General features: G+C 36.9%; 1 protein-coding gene across 1 annotated transcript in view; it reads left to right on the top strand.

Moving 5' to 3' along the window:
* LOC127925164 (NLR family CARD domain-containing protein 3-like) overlaps positions 1-18,081 on the top strand; it is a 43,857-nt gene that overhangs the window by 15,748 nt on the left and 10,028 nt on the right. Inside the window, 3 exon segments of the mRNA XM_052509936.1 lie at positions 9,503-10,455; positions 10,457-11,295; positions 11,581-11,754. Of these exon segments, the coding sequence (XP_052365896.1) occupies positions 9,503-10,455; positions 10,457-11,295; positions 11,581-11,754 (1,966 nt within the window).

The following is an 18,081-nucleotide window of genomic DNA, read 5'->3' on the forward strand; positions in this document are numbered from 1 at the left end:
GGCCAGTTAACCCACTGTTCCTAGACCAGTTAACCCACTGTTCCTAGACCAGTTAACCCACTGTTCCTAGACCAGTTAACCCACTGTTCCTAGACCAGTTAACCCACTGTTCCTAGGCCAGTTAACCCCCTGTTCCTAGACCAGTTAACCCACTGTTCCTAGACCAGTTAACCCACTGTTCCTAGACCAGTTAACCCACTGTTCCTAGGCCAGTTAACCCACTGTTCCTAGACCAGTTAACCCACTGTTCCTAGACCAGTTAACCCACTGTTCCTAGACCAGTTAACCCACTGTTCCTAGGCCAGTTAACCCACTGTTCCTAGACCAGTTAACCCACTGTTCCTAGACCAGTTAACCCACTGTTCCTAGACCAGTTAACCCACTGTTCCTAGACCAGTTAACCCACTGTTCCTAGACCAGTTAACCCACTGTTCCTAGACCAGTTAACCCACTGTTCCTAGACCAGTTAACCCACTGTTCCTAGACCAGTTAACCCACTGTTCCTAGACCAGTTAGCCACTGTTCCTAGACCAGTTAACCCACTGTTCCTAGACCAGTTAACCCACTGTTCCTAGACCAGTTAACCCACTGTTCCTAGACCAGTTAACCCACTGTTTAGACCAGTTAACCCACTGTTCCTAGGCCAGTTAACCCTTGCCTGGTTAAATAAAGGTGTAAAAAAAAAACGGCAAAATCGATGTCCAAACATTCCGATTTCCGACTGTAATGAAAACTTGAAATCGTCCCTAATTAATCGTCCATTCCGATTAATCGGTCGACCTCTAGCCTTAACACTATTGATGAATGATGTTTTATAACATTTAAAAGCTGTAGCTAAAGTACAGCTAAAGTAGTTGTGTAACTCAATGATATTGTAGCAGCCTTAACACAACACCTAGTGACCTCATCAAGTAGCAGCAGGGATGTGTTGTGGTGATTCATTTAGAGAGAGACAACATTAATAATACCATCAATAATACCAATAATAATATAATCAGTCACACCAGTCTGTAATGCATTATGACAACATTTACACATTTATACAGTCAGTTAAGAGAATAAATTATCATAATTAAAATCTGTTACGGGAATTAATATGTTTTAATACCCAATTAAATTAAACACTCTGTCCACTCCTAAGAATTAGTAAGACTCTTATTTGCATAAAATGACAGACCAAAACCAATCAGCAGCGTTTATTCTCGAGAGAACTGAACATGAAACAATTTACAACAGGTTATAAACTGAGAATTACATCATTAGTTTTCGAACTGTCCCGTCTCTTCTCCACCCGGTACAATGGCAGTATAGTTATAGTACAGTATAGTACAATGGCAGTATAGTTATAGTACAGTATAGTACAATGGCTGTATAGTTATAGTATAGTACAATGGCTCTATAGTTATAGTATAGTACAATGGCTGTATAGTTATAGTACAGTATAGTACAATGGCTGTATAGTTATAGTACAGTATAGTACAATGGCTGTATAGTTATAGTACAGTATAGTACAATGGCTGTATAGTTATAGTACAGTACAATGGCAGTATAGTTATAGTATAGTACAATGGCTCTATAGTTATAGTATAGTACAATGGCAGTATAGTTATAGTATAGTACAATGGCTCTATAGTTATAGTATAGTATAGTACAATGGCTCTATAGTTATAGTATAGTACAATGGCTGTATAGTTATAGTATAGTATAGTACAATGGCTGTATAGTTATAGTATAGTACAATGGCTGTATAGTTATAGTATAGTACAATGGCAGTATAGTTATAGTATAGTACAATGGCTCTATAGTTATAGTATAGTACAATGGCTGTATAGTTATAGTATAGTACAATGGCTGTATAGTTATAGTATAGTACAATGGCAGTATAGTTATAGTATAGTATAGTACAATGGCTGTATAGTTATAGTATAGTACAATGGCAGTATAGTTATAGTATAGTATAGTACAATGGCTGTATAGTTATAGTATAGTACAATGGCAGTATAGTTATAGTATAGTACAATGGCAGTATAGTTATAGTATAGTACAATGGCTGTATAGTTATAGTATAGTACAATGGCTCTATAGTTATAGTATAGTACAATGGCAGTATAGTTATAGTATAGTACAATGGCAGTATAGTTATAGTATAGTACAATGGCAGTATAGTTATAGTATAGTACAATGGCTGTATAGTTATAGTATAGTACAATGGCTCTATAGTTATAGTATAGTACAATGGCAGTATAGTTATAGTATAGTACAATGGCTGTATAGTTATAGTATAGTATAGTACAATGGCTGTATAGTTATAGTATAGTACAATGGCAGTATAGTTATAGTATAGTACAATGGCTGTATAGTTATAGTATAGTACAATGGCTCTATAGTTATAGTATAGTACAATGGCTCTATAGTTATAGTATAGTACAATGGCAGTATAGTTATAGTATAGTACAATGGCAGTATAGTTATAGTATAGTACAATGGCTGTATAGTTATAGTATAGTACAATGGCTCTATAGTTATAGTATAGTACAATGGCAGTATAGTTATAGTATAGTACAATGGCTGTATAGTTATAGTATAGTATAGTACAATGGCTGTATAGTTATAGTATAGTACAATGGCTGTATAGTTATAGTATAGTACAATGGCTGTATAGTTATAGTATAGTACAATGGCAGTATAGTTATAGTATAGTACAATGGCTGTATAGTTATAGTATAGTATAGTACAATGGCTGTATAGTTATAGTATAGTACAATGGCAGTATAGTTATAGTATAGTACAATGGCTGTATAGTTATAGTATAGTACAATGGCTCTATAGTTATAGTATAGTACAATGGCAGTATAGTTATAGTATAGTACAATGGCTGTATAGTTATAGTATAGTATAGTACAATGGCTGTATAGTTATAGTATAGTACAATGGCAGTATAGTTATAGTATAGTATAGTACAATGGCTGTATAGTTATAGTATAGTACAATGGCAGTATAGTTATAGTATAGTACAATGGCAGTATAGTTATAGTATAGTACAATGGCTGTATAGTTATAGTATAGTACAATGGCTCTATAGTTATAGTATAGTACAATGGCAGTATAGTTATAGTATAGTACAATGGCTCTATAGTTATAGTATAGTACAATGGCTGTATAGTTATATACAGTATAGTACAATGGCTCTATAGTTATAGTATAGTACAATGGCTCTATAGTTATAGTATAGTACAATGGCTCTATAGTTATAGTATAGTACAACAGTATAGTTATAGTATAGTACAATGGCTCTATAGTTATAGTATAGTACAATGGCTCTATAGTTATAGTATAGTACAATGGCAGTATAGTATAGTATAGTACAATGGCTGTATAGTTATAGTATAGTACAATGGCTCTATAGTTATAGTACAGTATAGTACAATGGCTCTATAGTTATAGTACAGTATAGTACAATGGCTCTATAGTTATAGTATAGTACAATGGCTCTATAGTTATAGTAGTACAATGGTTATAGTATAGTATAGTACAATGGCTGTATAGTTATAGTATAGTACAATGGCAGTATAGTTATAGTATAGTACAATGGCTCTATAGTTATAGTACAGTATAGTACAATGGCTCTATAGTTATAGTACAGTATAGTACAATGGCTCTATAGTTATAGTATAGTACAATGGCTCTATAGTTATAGTACAGTATAGTACAATGGCTCTATAGTTATAGTATAGTACAATGGCTCTATAGTTATAGTAGTATAGTACAATGGCTCAGTTATGGTACAATGGCTGTATAGTTATAGTACAGTATAGTACAATGGCTCTATAGTTATAGTATAGTACAATGGCTCTATAGTTATAGTATAGTATAGTACAATGGCTCTATAGTTATAGTATAGTATAGTACAATGGCTGTATAGTTATAGTACAGTATAGTACAATGGCTCTATAGTTATAGTACAGTATAGTACAATGGCTCTATAGTTATAGTATAGTACAATGGCTCTATAGTTATAGTACAGTACAATGGCTGTATAGTTATAGTATAGTATAGTACAATGGCTCTATAGTTATAGTATAGTACAATGGCTGTATAGTTATAGTATAGTACAATGGCTGTATAGTTATAGTACAGTATAGTACAATGGCTCTATAGTTATAGTACAGTATAGTACAATGGCTGTATAGTTATAGTATAGTACAATGGCTCTATAGTTATAGTATAGTACAATGGCTGTATAGTTATAGTACAGTATAGTACAATGGCTCTATAGTTATAGTACAGTATAGTACAATGGCTCTATAGTTATAGTACAGTATAGTACAATGGCTCTATAGTTATAGTATAGTACAATGGCTGTATAGTTATAGTATAGTATAGTACAATGGCTCTATAGTTAAGTGGTACAATGGCTCTATAGTTATAGTACAGTATAGTACAATGGCTCTAGTTATAGTTATAGTATGGCTCTATAGTTATAGTATAGTACAATGGCTGTATAGTTATAGTATAGTATAGTACAATGGCTCTATAGTTAAGTACAGTATAGTACAATGGCTCTATAGTTATAGTATAGTACAATGGCTGTATAGTTATAGTACAGTATAGTACAATGGCTGTATAGTTATAGTACAGTATAGTACAATGGCTCTATAGTTATAGTACAGTATAGTACAATGGCTCTATAGTTATAGTATAGTACAATGGCTCTATAGTTATAGTATAGTACAATGGCTATAGTTATAGTACAGTATAGTACAATGGCTCTATAGTTATAGTATATACAATGGCTCTATAGTTATAGTACAGTATAGTACAATGGCTCTATAGTTATAGTATAGTACAATGGCTGTATAGTTATAGTATAGTATAGTACAATGGCTCTATAGTTATAGTACAGTATAGTACAATGGCTCTATAGTTATAGTAGTATAGTACAATGGCTCTATAGTTATAGTATAGTACAATGGCTCTATAGTTATAGTATAGTACAATGGCTGTATAGTTATAGTATAGTATAGTACAATGGCTCTATAGTTATAGTACAGTATAGTACAATGGCTCTATAGTTATAGTATAGTACAATGGCTGTATAGTTATAGTATAGTATAGTACAATGGCTCTATAGTTATAGTATAGTACAATGGCTGTATAGTTATAGTATAGTATAGTACAATGGCTCTATAGTTATAGTACAGTATAGTACAATGGCTCTATAGTTATAGTACTATGGCTCTATAGTTATAGTACAGTATAGTACAATGGCTCTATAGTTATAGTACAGTATAGTACAATGGCTCTATAGTTATAGTACAGTATAGTACAATGGCTCTATAGTTATAGTACAGTATAGTACAATGGCTGTATAGTTATAGTACAGTATAGTACAATGGCTTATAGTTATAGTACAGTATAGTACAATGGCTCTATAGTTATAGTACAGTATAGTACAATGGCTCTATAGTTATAGTATAGTACAATGGCTCTATAGTTATAGTATAGTACAATGGCTCTATAGTTATAGTACAGTATAGTACAATGGCTCTATAGTTATAGTATAGTATAGTACAATGGCTCTATAGTTATAGTACAGTATAGTACAATGGCTCTATAGTTATAGTATAGTACAATGGCTGTATAGTTATAGTTATAGTATAGTATAGTACAATGTTATAGTATAGTACAATGGCTCTATAGTTATAGTATAGTATAGTACAATGGCTCTATAGTTATAGTACAGTATAGTACAATGGCTCTATAGTTATAGTACAGTATAGTACAATGGCTCTATAGTTATAGTACAGTATAGTACAATCGCTCTATAGTTATAGTACAGTATAGTACAATGGCTGTATAGTTATAGTATAGTACAATGGCTGTATAGTTATAGTATAGTACAATGGCTGTATAGTTATAGTATAGTACAATGGCTCTATAGTTATAGTACAGTATAGTACAATGGCTCTATAGTTATAGTATAGTATAGTACAATGGCTCTATAGTTATAGTACAGTATAGTACAATGGCTCTATAGTTATAGTACAGTATAGTACAATGGCTGTATAGTTATAGTATAGTACAATGGCTCTATAGTTATAGTATAGTACAATGGCTGTATAGTTATAGTATAGTACAATGGCTCTATAGTTATAGTACAGTATAGTACAATGGCTCTATAGTTATAGTATAGTATAGTACAATGGCTCTATAGTTATAGTACAGTATAGTACAATGGCTGTATAGTTATAGTATAGTACAATGGCTGTATAGTTATAGTATAGTACAATGGCTCTATAGTTATAGTATAGTACAATGGCTCTATAGTTATAGTATAGTACAATGGCTCTATAGTTATAGTATAGTATAGTACAATGGCTGTATAGTTATAGTATAGTATAGTACAATGGCTCTATAGTTATAGTATAGTATAGTACAATGGCTCTATAGTTATAGTATAGTACAATGGCTCTATAGTTATAGTATAGTACAATGGCTCTATAGTTATAGTACAGTATAGTACAATGGCTCTATAGTTATAGTATAGTATAGTACAATGGCTCTATAGTTATAGTACAGTATAGTACAATGGCTCTATAGTTATAGTATAGTACAATGGCTGTATAGTTATAGTATAGTACAATGGCTGTATAGTTATAGTATAGTACAATGGCTCTATAGTTATAGTACAGTATAGTACAATGGCTCTATAGTTATATGTATAGTACAATGGCTGTATAGTTATAGTAGTATAGTACAATGGCTCTATAGTTATAGTACAGTATAGTACAATCGCTCTATAGTTATAGTACAGTATAGTACAATGGCTGTATAGTTATAGTATAGTACAATGGCTGTATAGTTATAGTATAGTACAATGGCTGTATAGTTATAGTATAGTACAATGGCTCTATAGTTATAGTACAGTATAGTACAATGGCTCTATAGTTATAGTATAGTATAGTACAATGGCTCTATAGTTATAGTATAGTATAGTACAATGGCTCTATAGTTATAGTATAGTACAATGGCTGTATAGTTATAGTATAGTACAATGGCTGTATAGTTATAGTATAGTACAATGGCTCTATAGTTATAGTATAGTATAGTACAATGGCTCTATAGTTATAGTATAGTACAATGGCTGTATAGTTATAGTATAGTACAATGGCTCTATAGTTATAGTACAGTATAGTACAATGGCTCTATAGTTATAGTATAGTACAATGGCTCTATAGTTATAGTACAGTATAGTACAATGGCTCTATAGTTATAGTACAGTATAGTACAATGGCTCTATAGTTATAGTACAGTATAGTACAATGGCTGTATAGTTATAGTATAGTACAATGGCTGTATAGTTATAGTATAGTACAATGGCTGTATAGTTATAGTATAGTACAATGGCTCTATAGTTATAGTATAGTACAATGGCTCTATAGTTATAGTATAGTATAGTACAATGGCTCTATAGTTATAGTACAGTATAGTACAATGGCTCTATAGTTATAGTACAGTATAGTACAATGGCTGTATAGTTATAGTATAGTACAATGGCTCTATAGTTATAGTATAGTACAATGGCTCTATAGTTATAGTATAGTACAATGGCTCTATAGTTATAGTATAGTACAATGGCTCAATGGCTATAGTATAGTATAGTACAGTATAGTACAATGGCTCTATAGTTATAGTATAGTACAATGGCTCTATAGTTATAGTATAGTACAATGGCTCTATAGTTATAGTATAGTTATAGTACAATGGCTCTATAGTTATAGTACAGTATAGTACAATGGCTCTATAGTTATAGTATAGTACAATGGCTCTATAGTTATAGTATAGTACAATGGCTGTATAGTTATAGTACAGTATAGTACAATGGCTCTATAGTTATAGTATAGTACAATGGCTCTATAGTTATAGTACAGTACAATGGCTCTATAGTTATAGTATAGTACAATGGCTCTATAGTTATAGTACAGTATAGTACAATGGCTCTATAGTTATAGTATAGTACAATGGCTCTATAGTACAGTATAGTACAATGGCTCTATAGTTATAGTATAGTACAATGGCTCTATAGTTATAGTACAGTATAGTACAATGGCTCTATAGTTATAGTATAGTACAATGGCTCTATAGTTATAGTATAGTATAGTACAATGGCTCTATAGTTATAGTATAGTACAATGGCTCTATAGTTATAGTATAGTATAGTACAATGGCTATAGTTATAGTATAGTACAATGGCTCTATAGTTATAGTATAGTACAATGGCTCTATAGTTATAGTACAGTATAGTACAATGGCTCTATAGTTATAGTATAGTACAATGGCAGTATAGTTATAGTATAGTACAATGGCTCTATAGTTATAGTACAGTATAGTACAATGGCTCTATAGTTATAGTATAGTACAATGGCTGTATAGTTATAGTACAGTATAGTACAATGGCTCTATAGTTATAGTATAGTACAATGGCTCTATAGTTATAGTACAGTATAGTACAATGGCTCTATAGTTATAGTATAGTACAATGGCTCTATAGTTATAGTACAGTATAGTACAATGGCTCTATAGTTATAGTATAGTATAGTACAATGGCTCTATAGTTATAGTATAGTACAATGGCTCTATAGTTATAGTACAGTATAGTACAATGGCTCTATAGTTATAGTATAGTACAATGGCTGTATAGTTATAGTATAGTATAGTACAATGGCTCTATAGTTATAGTATAGTACAATGGCTGTATAGTTATAGTATAGTACAATGGCTGTATAGTTATAGTACAGTATAGTACAATGGCTCTATAGTTATAGTACAGTACAATGGCTGTATAGTTATAGTATAGTATAGTACAATGGCTCTATAGTTATAGTATAGTACAATGGCTGTATAGTTATAGTATAGTACAATGGCTCTATAGTTATAGTACAGTATAGTACAATGGCTGTATAGTTATAGTATAGTACAAGGGCTCTATAGTTTTAGTACAGTATAGTACAATGGCTCTATAGTTATAGTACAGTATAGTACAATGGCTGTATAGTTATAGTACAGTATAGTACAATGGCTCTATAGTTATAGTACAGTATAGTACAATGGCTCTATAGTTATAGTATAGTACAATGGCTGTATAGTTAGTATAGTACAATGGCTGTATAGTTATAGTACAGTATAGGTTATAGTTCTCCCACCACTTTAGATCATTTATGACCGAGCCAAGGTCTTCCTGTGTAGATCAGCATTCTAGCCAGACAGTCATTGTTGTAATTCTTGATTATATTTACACACATTATATTCAGTACTAGGTTTAAAAGAAAATTCATACATCTATACAGTAACATAATAGTATTCTGATTAGTCAGTCCTGATTGAAATGTATACATAATTAGTCATTATTGATTAAAAAAAAAAACTTTATAATAGTCCTACAATACTGTAGACATTAAAACAGACGTAATATTAATATCCTCTGTGGTGTTTCTTCATTCAGATGAGCTTGCTGTGATTTGCCAACGTGAACTCAAATCTAATCTAAAGAAGAAGTTTCAATGTGTATTTGAGGGGATCGCTAAACAAGGAAACCCAACACTTCTCAATAAGATCTACACAGAGCTCTACATCACAGAGGGTGGAACAGGAGAGGTCAATAATGAACATGAGCTGAGACAGATTGAGACAACAACCAGGAAACAAGCAAGACCAGAGACTCCATTCAAATGCAACGACATCTTCAAACCCTTAACTGGACAAGACAAACCTATCAGAACTGTGATGACAAAGGGAGTCGCTGGCATTGGAAAAACAGTCTCTGTGCAGAAGTTCATTCTGGATTGGGCTGAAGGAAAAGCAAATCAGGATGTCCAATTTGTGTTTTCATTCCCTTTTCGGGAGCTGAATTTGATGAAAGCGGATCAACACACTTTCATTGAACTTCTCAATCACTTCTCAATGGAAACCAAACAATCAAGAATCTCCAACTATGACAAGTACAAAGTTGTGTTCATCTTTGATGGTCTGGATGAGTGCCGACTGCCCCTAGACTTCCAGAAGAACAAGATCTGTTGTGACGTCACAGAGTCAACCTCAGTGGATGTTCTGCTGACAAATCTCATCAAGGGAAATCTGCTTCCCTCTGCTCTCCTCTGGATAACTACCCGACCTGCAGCAGCCAATAAGATCCCTTCAGGGTGTGTTGACCAGGTGACAGAGGTACGAGGGTTCAATGACCCACAGAAGGAGGAGTACTTCAGGAAGAGATTCAGTGATGAGGACCTGGCCAGCAGAATCATCTCACACATAAAGACATCAAGGAGCCTCCACATCATGTGCCACATTCCAGTCTTCTGTTGGATTTCTGCAACAGTCCTTGAATACATGCTGAAACATAAGAGAGAAGAGATGCCCAAGACTCTGACTGAGATGTACACACACCTTGTGGATGTTTCATACCAAACAGAAGAATGAAAAGTATCTTGGGAAAGAAGAGACAGGTCCACACTGGAATAAAGAGAGCATTCTGTCACTGGGAAAACTGGCTTTTCAGCAGCTTGTGAAGGGCAATCTGATTTTCTATGAAGAAGACCTGAAAGAGGCTGGCATTGATGTCAACGAAGCCTCAGTGTACTCAGGATTGTGCACACAGCTCTTTAAAGAGGAATGTGGGCTGTACCAGGACAAGGTGTACTGCTTTGTTCATCTGAGCATTCAGGAGTTTCTGGCTGCTGTATATGTGTTCCTCTCATTCATCAACAACAATGAGAATCTAATGGCCGAACCGCAAACAAAGTCCAGCATCTTTGCTTCGCTGTTCAGAGACAAGCCTGAAGTTACTGTCTTCAAGAGTGCTGTGGATAAAGCCTTACAAAGTGAGACGGGAAACCTGGACCTTTTCCTCCGCTTCCTTCTGGGCCTCTCACTGGAGTCCAATCAGAAGCACTTACGAGGTCTACTGACAAAGACAAGAAGCAGCTCACAGAGCCATGAAGAAACAATCAAGTACATCAAGAAGAAGATCAGGGAGAATCCCTCTCCAGAGAGGAGCATCAATCTGTTCCACTGTCTGAATGAACTGAATGACCATTCTCTAGTGGAGGAGATCCAAAGATACCTGAGATCAGGAAGTCTCTCAGAACACAACCTGTCACCTGCACAGTGGTCAGCTCTGGTCTTTGTGTTGCTGACTTCAGAAAAGGAGCTGGATGTGTTTGACCTGAAGAAATTCTCCAGATCAGAGGAAGGTCTTCTAAGGCTGCTGCCAGTGGTCAAAGCCTCCAGAGCTGTTCTGTGAGTAAATAAAATGACATTTAAGAACTAATCATCAGGAAGAAATATTCAGTTTAGAGTAAAATATGTAATATAATATGTATAATATATATTTTGAAAAACACATTGAATAAATGCATTGATTTTCACATTAGTATATCATTATGACCAGACAATTCTAGGAGACGGAAGATGAATCTATATGTTATTTGAGAGAATAAACCAAATGCATCTGCCATTGTCCTTCTACACTACTGGTGTTAAATTAACAGTGTGTTTGTGAAGTCATGATGATATCTTTGTCAGGCTGTCAGGCTGTGGAGTCACAGAGGAAGGCTGTGCTTCTCTGGTCTCAGCTCTGGAGTCAAACCCCTCACACCTGAGAGAGCTGGATCTGAGTAACAATGACCTGAAGGATTCAGGAGTGGAGCTGCTCTCTGCTGTACTGGAGAATCCCCACTGTAAACTGGAGACTCTGAGGTCAGTATTCCTGTAGTTGGTCAACAAGTGATAACTGTTCACCAGATCCACATGTGTTTACCAGACACACATAGTCCACACCATATGTGTTTGGACAGTGAAGATTACAGTTTTAAATGTGGTGCTTTGCTCCAGCATTTTGGATTTGAGATGGAATGTTTCATATTAGGAGACAGTACAGAATGTCACCTTTTTCCACCAGGATCTCAGTAATCACTGCCTCGTTGCCAGCGTCCATTATGGGGTCCGCGGTCAAACGATTACCACTAATCACTGTTAAACGCTCCCTAAAACACTTCAGCGAGCAGGCCTTTCTAATTGACCTGACCCGGGTATCCTGGAAAGATATTGACCTCATCCCGTCAGTAGACAATGCCTGGTTGTGATACAGACGACACTGTATCACAACCAGCCGTGATTGAGAGATTCTCCCAATCACGGCATAGGGCGGCATCCTAGGGCGGCGCACAATTGGCCCAGTGTCGCCAGAGTTTGGCCGGTCATGGTAAATAAGAATTAGTTCTTAACTGACTTGCCGAGTTAATAAAGGTAAAATATATATACTTTTAAATAAAAATCTAAAATAAGCATTCCCCTTTCAAAAAATATAGAACTAAGAAGAGATGTAGCCCTTGGTTCACTCCAGACTTGACTGCCCTTTTCCAGCAGAAACATATCCTGTGGCGTACTGCACTAGCATCGAATAGTCCCCGCGATATGCAACTTTTCAGGGAAGTCAAGAACCAACATACCCAGTCAGTTAGCAAAGCAAAGGCTAGCTTTTTCAAAGAGAAATTTTCATCCCTGCAGTACTAATTCCAAAAAGTTTTGGGACACTGTAAAGTCCATGGAGAATAAGAGCACCTCTTCCCAGCTGCCCACTGCACTGAGACTAGGAAACACTGTCACCACCAATAATTCCACGATAATTGACAATTTCAAGAAGCATTTCTCTACGGCTGGCCATGCTTTCCACCTGGCGACCCCAAACCCAGCCAAAAGCTCTGCACCCCCCAAAATCAACTGGTCTAGACAATCTGGACCCTCTCTTCGTAAAAAAGTATTCGCTGCCATTGTTGCAACCCCTATTACTAGTCTGTTCGACCTCTTTCGTATCGTCTGAGATCCCTAGAGATTGGAAAGAGGCAGTGGTCATCCCCTCTTCAAATGGGGAGACACTCTAGACCCAAACTGTTGCAGACCTATATCCATCCTGCCCTGCCTTTCTAAAGTCTTTGAAATCCAAGTGAACAAACAGATCACCGACCATTTCGAATCCCACCATACTTTCTCTGTTATGCAATCTGGTTTCCGAGCTGGTCACGGCTGCACCTCAGCCATGCTCAAGGTCACAAATGATATCATAACTTCCATCGATAATAGACAGTACTATGCAGCTGTCTTCATCAACCTGGCCAAGACTTTCGACTCTGTCAATCACCATATTCTTATTGGAAGACTCAACAGCCTTGGTTTCTCAAATGACTGCCTCGCCTGGTTCACCAACTACTTCTCAGACAGAGTTCAGTGTGTCAAATCGGAGGGCCTGTTGTCCAGACCTCTGGCAGTCTCTATGGGGGATCCACAGGGTTCAATTCTCGGGACGATTATTTTCTCTGTATATGTCAATGATGTCTCTCTTGCTGCGGGTGATTATTTGATCCACCTCTACGCAGACGACACCATTCTGTTTACATCTGGCCCTTATTTGGGCGCTGTGTTAACAAGACCCCAAACGAGCTTCAATGCCATACAACACTCCTTCTGTGGCCTCCATCTCCTCTTAAATGCTAGTTAAACGAAATGCATGCTCTTCAACCAATCACTGCCCGCACCCGCCTGCCCAACTAGCATCACCACCCTGGACAGTTCTGACTTAGAATATGTGGATAACTATAAATACCTAGGTGTCTGGCTAGCCTGTTACTCCTACCCACTACTTTTTTGAACATTCTGTTAAAAATCGTGCAACATTTCAGCGCCCTGCTACTCATGCCAGGAATATAGTATATGCATATGATTAGTATGTGTGGATAGAAAACACTCAGACGTTTATAAAACTGGTTAAATCACGGCTGTGGCTATAACATAACGTGCGTTTCATCGGAAAGCGCAGGAAAATCTGGTCACTGAAAATGGAAAAATATATCCCTGCGCGACTTGAACCCATTGATAAAGGTGAACCACATTTAATGGGGCCGAGGTTGCAATACCTACAGCTTCCACACGGTGTCTAGAGTCTTGTCATTTGCCTACGATTTGTTTCTTGGTCAAACACATGCAAGGCAGCACAGTTCTTCAGGTCTAGGACCGGATATTTTGGTTGAGTTTCTAGCCGGACATTTTTCCAGACGGACAACTATAGAATATACTTCGTCTTGTGATTAATTTGATCGCTTATTAACGTTTACTAATACCTAAAGTTGCATTACAAAAGTATTTCGAAGTGTTTTGTGAAAGTTTATCGTCGACTTTTTGAATTTTAAAAAATGACGTTACGTTATGAAACCCTGTTTTTTTTCGTTGATCACACGGTCTACATAGAACGATATCTAGGCTATATATGGACCGATTTAATCGACAAAAAGACCCAATAGTGATTATGGGACATCTAGGAGTGCCAACAAAGAAGATGGTCAAAGGTAATGAATGTTTTATATTTCATTTGTGCGGTTTGTGTAGCGCCGAATATGCTAATTATTTTGTTTACGTCCCCTGCGGGTCTTTTGTGGTGTTACATGCTATCAGATAATAGCTTCTCATGCTTTCGCCGAAAAGCATTTTAAAAATCTGACTTGTTGCCTGGATTCACAACGAGTGTAGCTTTAATTCATTACCCTGCATGTGTATTATTATTATTAATGAACGTTTGAGTTTTAACTAATACTATTAGCATTTAGCGTAGCGCATTTGCATTTCCAGAGCTCTAGATGGGACGCAAGCGTCTCAAGTAGGAGCAAGAGGCTAGACTGTAAACTCTCCTTCCAGACACAATATTAAACATCTTTGAACCAAAATTAAGTCTAGAATCAGCTTCCTATTTCGCAACAAAGCCTCCTTCACTCATGCTGCCAAACATACCCTCGTAAAACGGACTATCTTACCGATCCTTGACTTGGGCGATGTCATTTACCAAATAGCCTCCAACACTCTACTCAGCAAATTGGATGCAGTCTTTCACAGTGCCATCCGTTTTGTCACCAAAGCCCCATATACTACCCACCATTGCGACCTGTATGCTCGTTGGCTTGTACTCGCTACATATTCGTTGCCAAACCCACTGGCTCCAGGTCATCTATACGTCTTTGCTAGGTAAAGCCACGCCTTATCTCAGCTCACTGTCACTGGTCACCATAGCAGCACCCACCAGTAGCACGCGCTCCAGCAGGTATATTTCACTGGTCATCCCCAAAGCCAACACCTCCTTTGGCTGCCTTTCCTTCCAGTTATCTGCTGCCAATGACTGGAATGAATTGCTAAAATCGCTGAAGTTGGAGACTTATTATGTCCCTCATTAACTTTCAGCATCAGCTTACCGATCGCTGCAGCTGTACACAGCCCATCTGTAAATAGCCCATCCAACCAACTACCAACCTCATCCCCAGATTTGTTTTTGTTTTTCTGCTCTTTTGCACACCAATATTTCTACTTGCACATCCTCTTCTGCACAACTAAAAATCCAGTGTTAATTGCTACATTGAAATAACTTTTATTCCATGTCTAACTCTGTGTTGTTGTTTACTCCATGTGTAACTCTGTGTTGTTGTTTACTCCATGTGTAACTCTGTGTTGTTGTTTACTCCATGTGTAACTCTGTGTTGTTGTTTACTCCATGTGTAACTCTGTGTTGTTGTTTATTCCATGTGTAACTCTGTGTTGTTGTTTACTCCATGTGTAACTCTGTGTTGTTGTTTACTCCATGTGTAACTCTGTGTTGTTGTTTATTCCATGTGTAACTCTGTGTTGTTGTTTACTCCATGTGTAACTCTGTGTTGTTGTTTACTCCATGTGTAACTCTGTGTTGTTGTTTATCCCATGTGTAACTCTGTGTTGTTGTTTATTCCATGTGTAACTCTGTGTTGTTGTTTGCGGTGTTCGCCTTAGCAATCTCACTAGGATAAAGACCACCTCCATTCCTGTCATTACTGAAAGAGATCATGATACCTCACATCTCAAAATAGGGCTACTTAATGTTAGATCCCTTACTTCAAAGGCAATTATAGTCAATGAACTAATCACTGATCATAATCTTGATGTGATTGGCCTGACTGAAACATGGCTTAAGCCTGATGAATTTACTGTGTTAAATGAGGCCTCACCTCCTGGCTACACTAGTGACCATATCCCCGTGCATCCCGCAAAGGCGGAGGTGTTGCTAACATTTACGATAGCAAATTTCAATTTACAAAAAAAAATGACGTTTTCGTCTTTTGAGCTTCTAGTCATGAAATCTATGCAGCCTACTCAATCACTTTTTATAGCTACTGTTTACAGGCCTCCTGGGCCATATACAGCGTTTCTCACTGAGTTCCCTGAATTCCTATCAGACCTTGTAGTCATTGCAGATAATATTCTAATCTTTGGTGACTTTAATATTCACATGGAAAAGTCCACAGACCCACTCCAAAAGGCTTTTGGAGCCATCATCGACTCAGTGGGTTTTGTCCAACATGTCTCTGGACCCACTCACTGTCACAGTCATACGCTGGACCTAGTTTTGTCCCATGGAATAAATGTTGTGGATCTTAATGTTTTTCCTCATAATCCTGGACTATCGGACCACCATTTTATTACGTTTGCAATTGCAACAAATAATCTGCTCAGACCCCAACCAAGGAACATCAAAAGTCGTGCTATAAATTCACAGACAACACAAAGATTCCTTGATGCCCTTCAGACTCCCTCTGCCTACCCAAGGACGCCAGAGGACAAAAATCCGTTAACCACCTAACTGAGGATCTCAATTTAACCTTGCGCAATACCCTAGATGCAGTTGCACCCCTAAAAACTAAAAAAATGTCTCATAAGAAACTAGCTCCCTGGTACACAGAAAATACCCGAGCTCTGAAGCAAGCTTCCAGAAAATTGGAACGGAAATGGCGCCACACCAAACTGGAAGTCTTCCGACTAGCTTGGAAGGACGGTACCGTGCAGTACCGAAGAGCCCTTACTGCTGCTCGATCGTCCTATTTTTCTAACTTAATTGAGGAAAATAAGAACAATCCGAAATTCCTTTTTGATACTGTGGCAAAGCTAACTAAAAAGCAGCATTCCCCAAGAGAGGATGACTTTCACTTTAGCAGTGATAAATTCATGAACTTCTTTGAGGAAAAGATTATGATTATTAGAAAGCAAATTACGGACTCCTCTTTAAACCTGCGTATTCCTCCAAACCTCAGTTGTCCTGAGTCTGCACAACTCTGCCAGGACCTAGGATCAAGAGAGACGCTCAAGTGTTTTAGTACTATATCTCTTGACACAATGATGAAAATAATCATGGCCTCTAAACCTTCAAGCTGTATACTGGACCCTATTCCAACTAAACTACTGAAAGAGCTGCTTCCTGTGCTTGGCCCTCCTATGTTGAACATAATAAACGGCTCTCTATCCACTGGATGTGTACCAAACTCACTAAAAGTGGCAGTAATAAAGCCTCTCTTGAAAAAGCCAAACCTTGACCCAGAAAATATAAAAACTATCGGCCTATATCGAATCTTCCATTCCTCTCAAAGATTATAGAGAAGGCTGTTGCGCAGCAACTCACTGCCTTCCTGAAGACAAACAATGTATACGAAATGCTTCAGTCTGGTTTTAGACCCCATCATAGCACTGAGACGGCACTTGTGAAGGTGGTAAATGACATTTTAATGGCATCGGACCGAGAGCTCTGCATCTGTCCTCGTGCTCCTAGACCTTAGTGCTGCTTTTGATACCATCGATCACCACATTCTTTTGGAGAGATTGGAAACCCAAATTGGTCTACACGGACAAGTTCTGGCCTGGTTTAGATCTTATCTGTCGGAAAGATATCAGTTTGTCTCTGTGAATGGTTTGTCCTCTGACAAATCAACTGTACATTTCGGTGTTCCTCAAGGTTCTGTTTTAGGACCACTATTGTTTTCACTATATATTTTACCTCTTGGGGATGTTATTCGAAAACATAATGTAAACTTTCACTGCTATGCGGATGACACACAGCTGTACATTTCAATGAAACATGGTGAAGCCCCAAAATTGCCCTCGCTAGAAGCATGTGTTTCAGACATAAGGAAGTGGATGGCTGCAAACTTTCTACTATTAAACTCGGACAAAACAGAGATGCTTGTT

The sequence above is a fragment of the Oncorhynchus keta genome, unplaced genomic scaffold (genome assembly GCF_023373465.1).
Source record: "Oncorhynchus keta strain PuntledgeMale-10-30-2019 unplaced genomic scaffold, Oket_V2 Un_contig_5211_pilon_pilon, whole genome shotgun sequence".
NCBI lineage: Eukaryota > Metazoa > Chordata > Actinopteri > Salmoniformes > Salmonidae > Oncorhynchus > Oncorhynchus keta.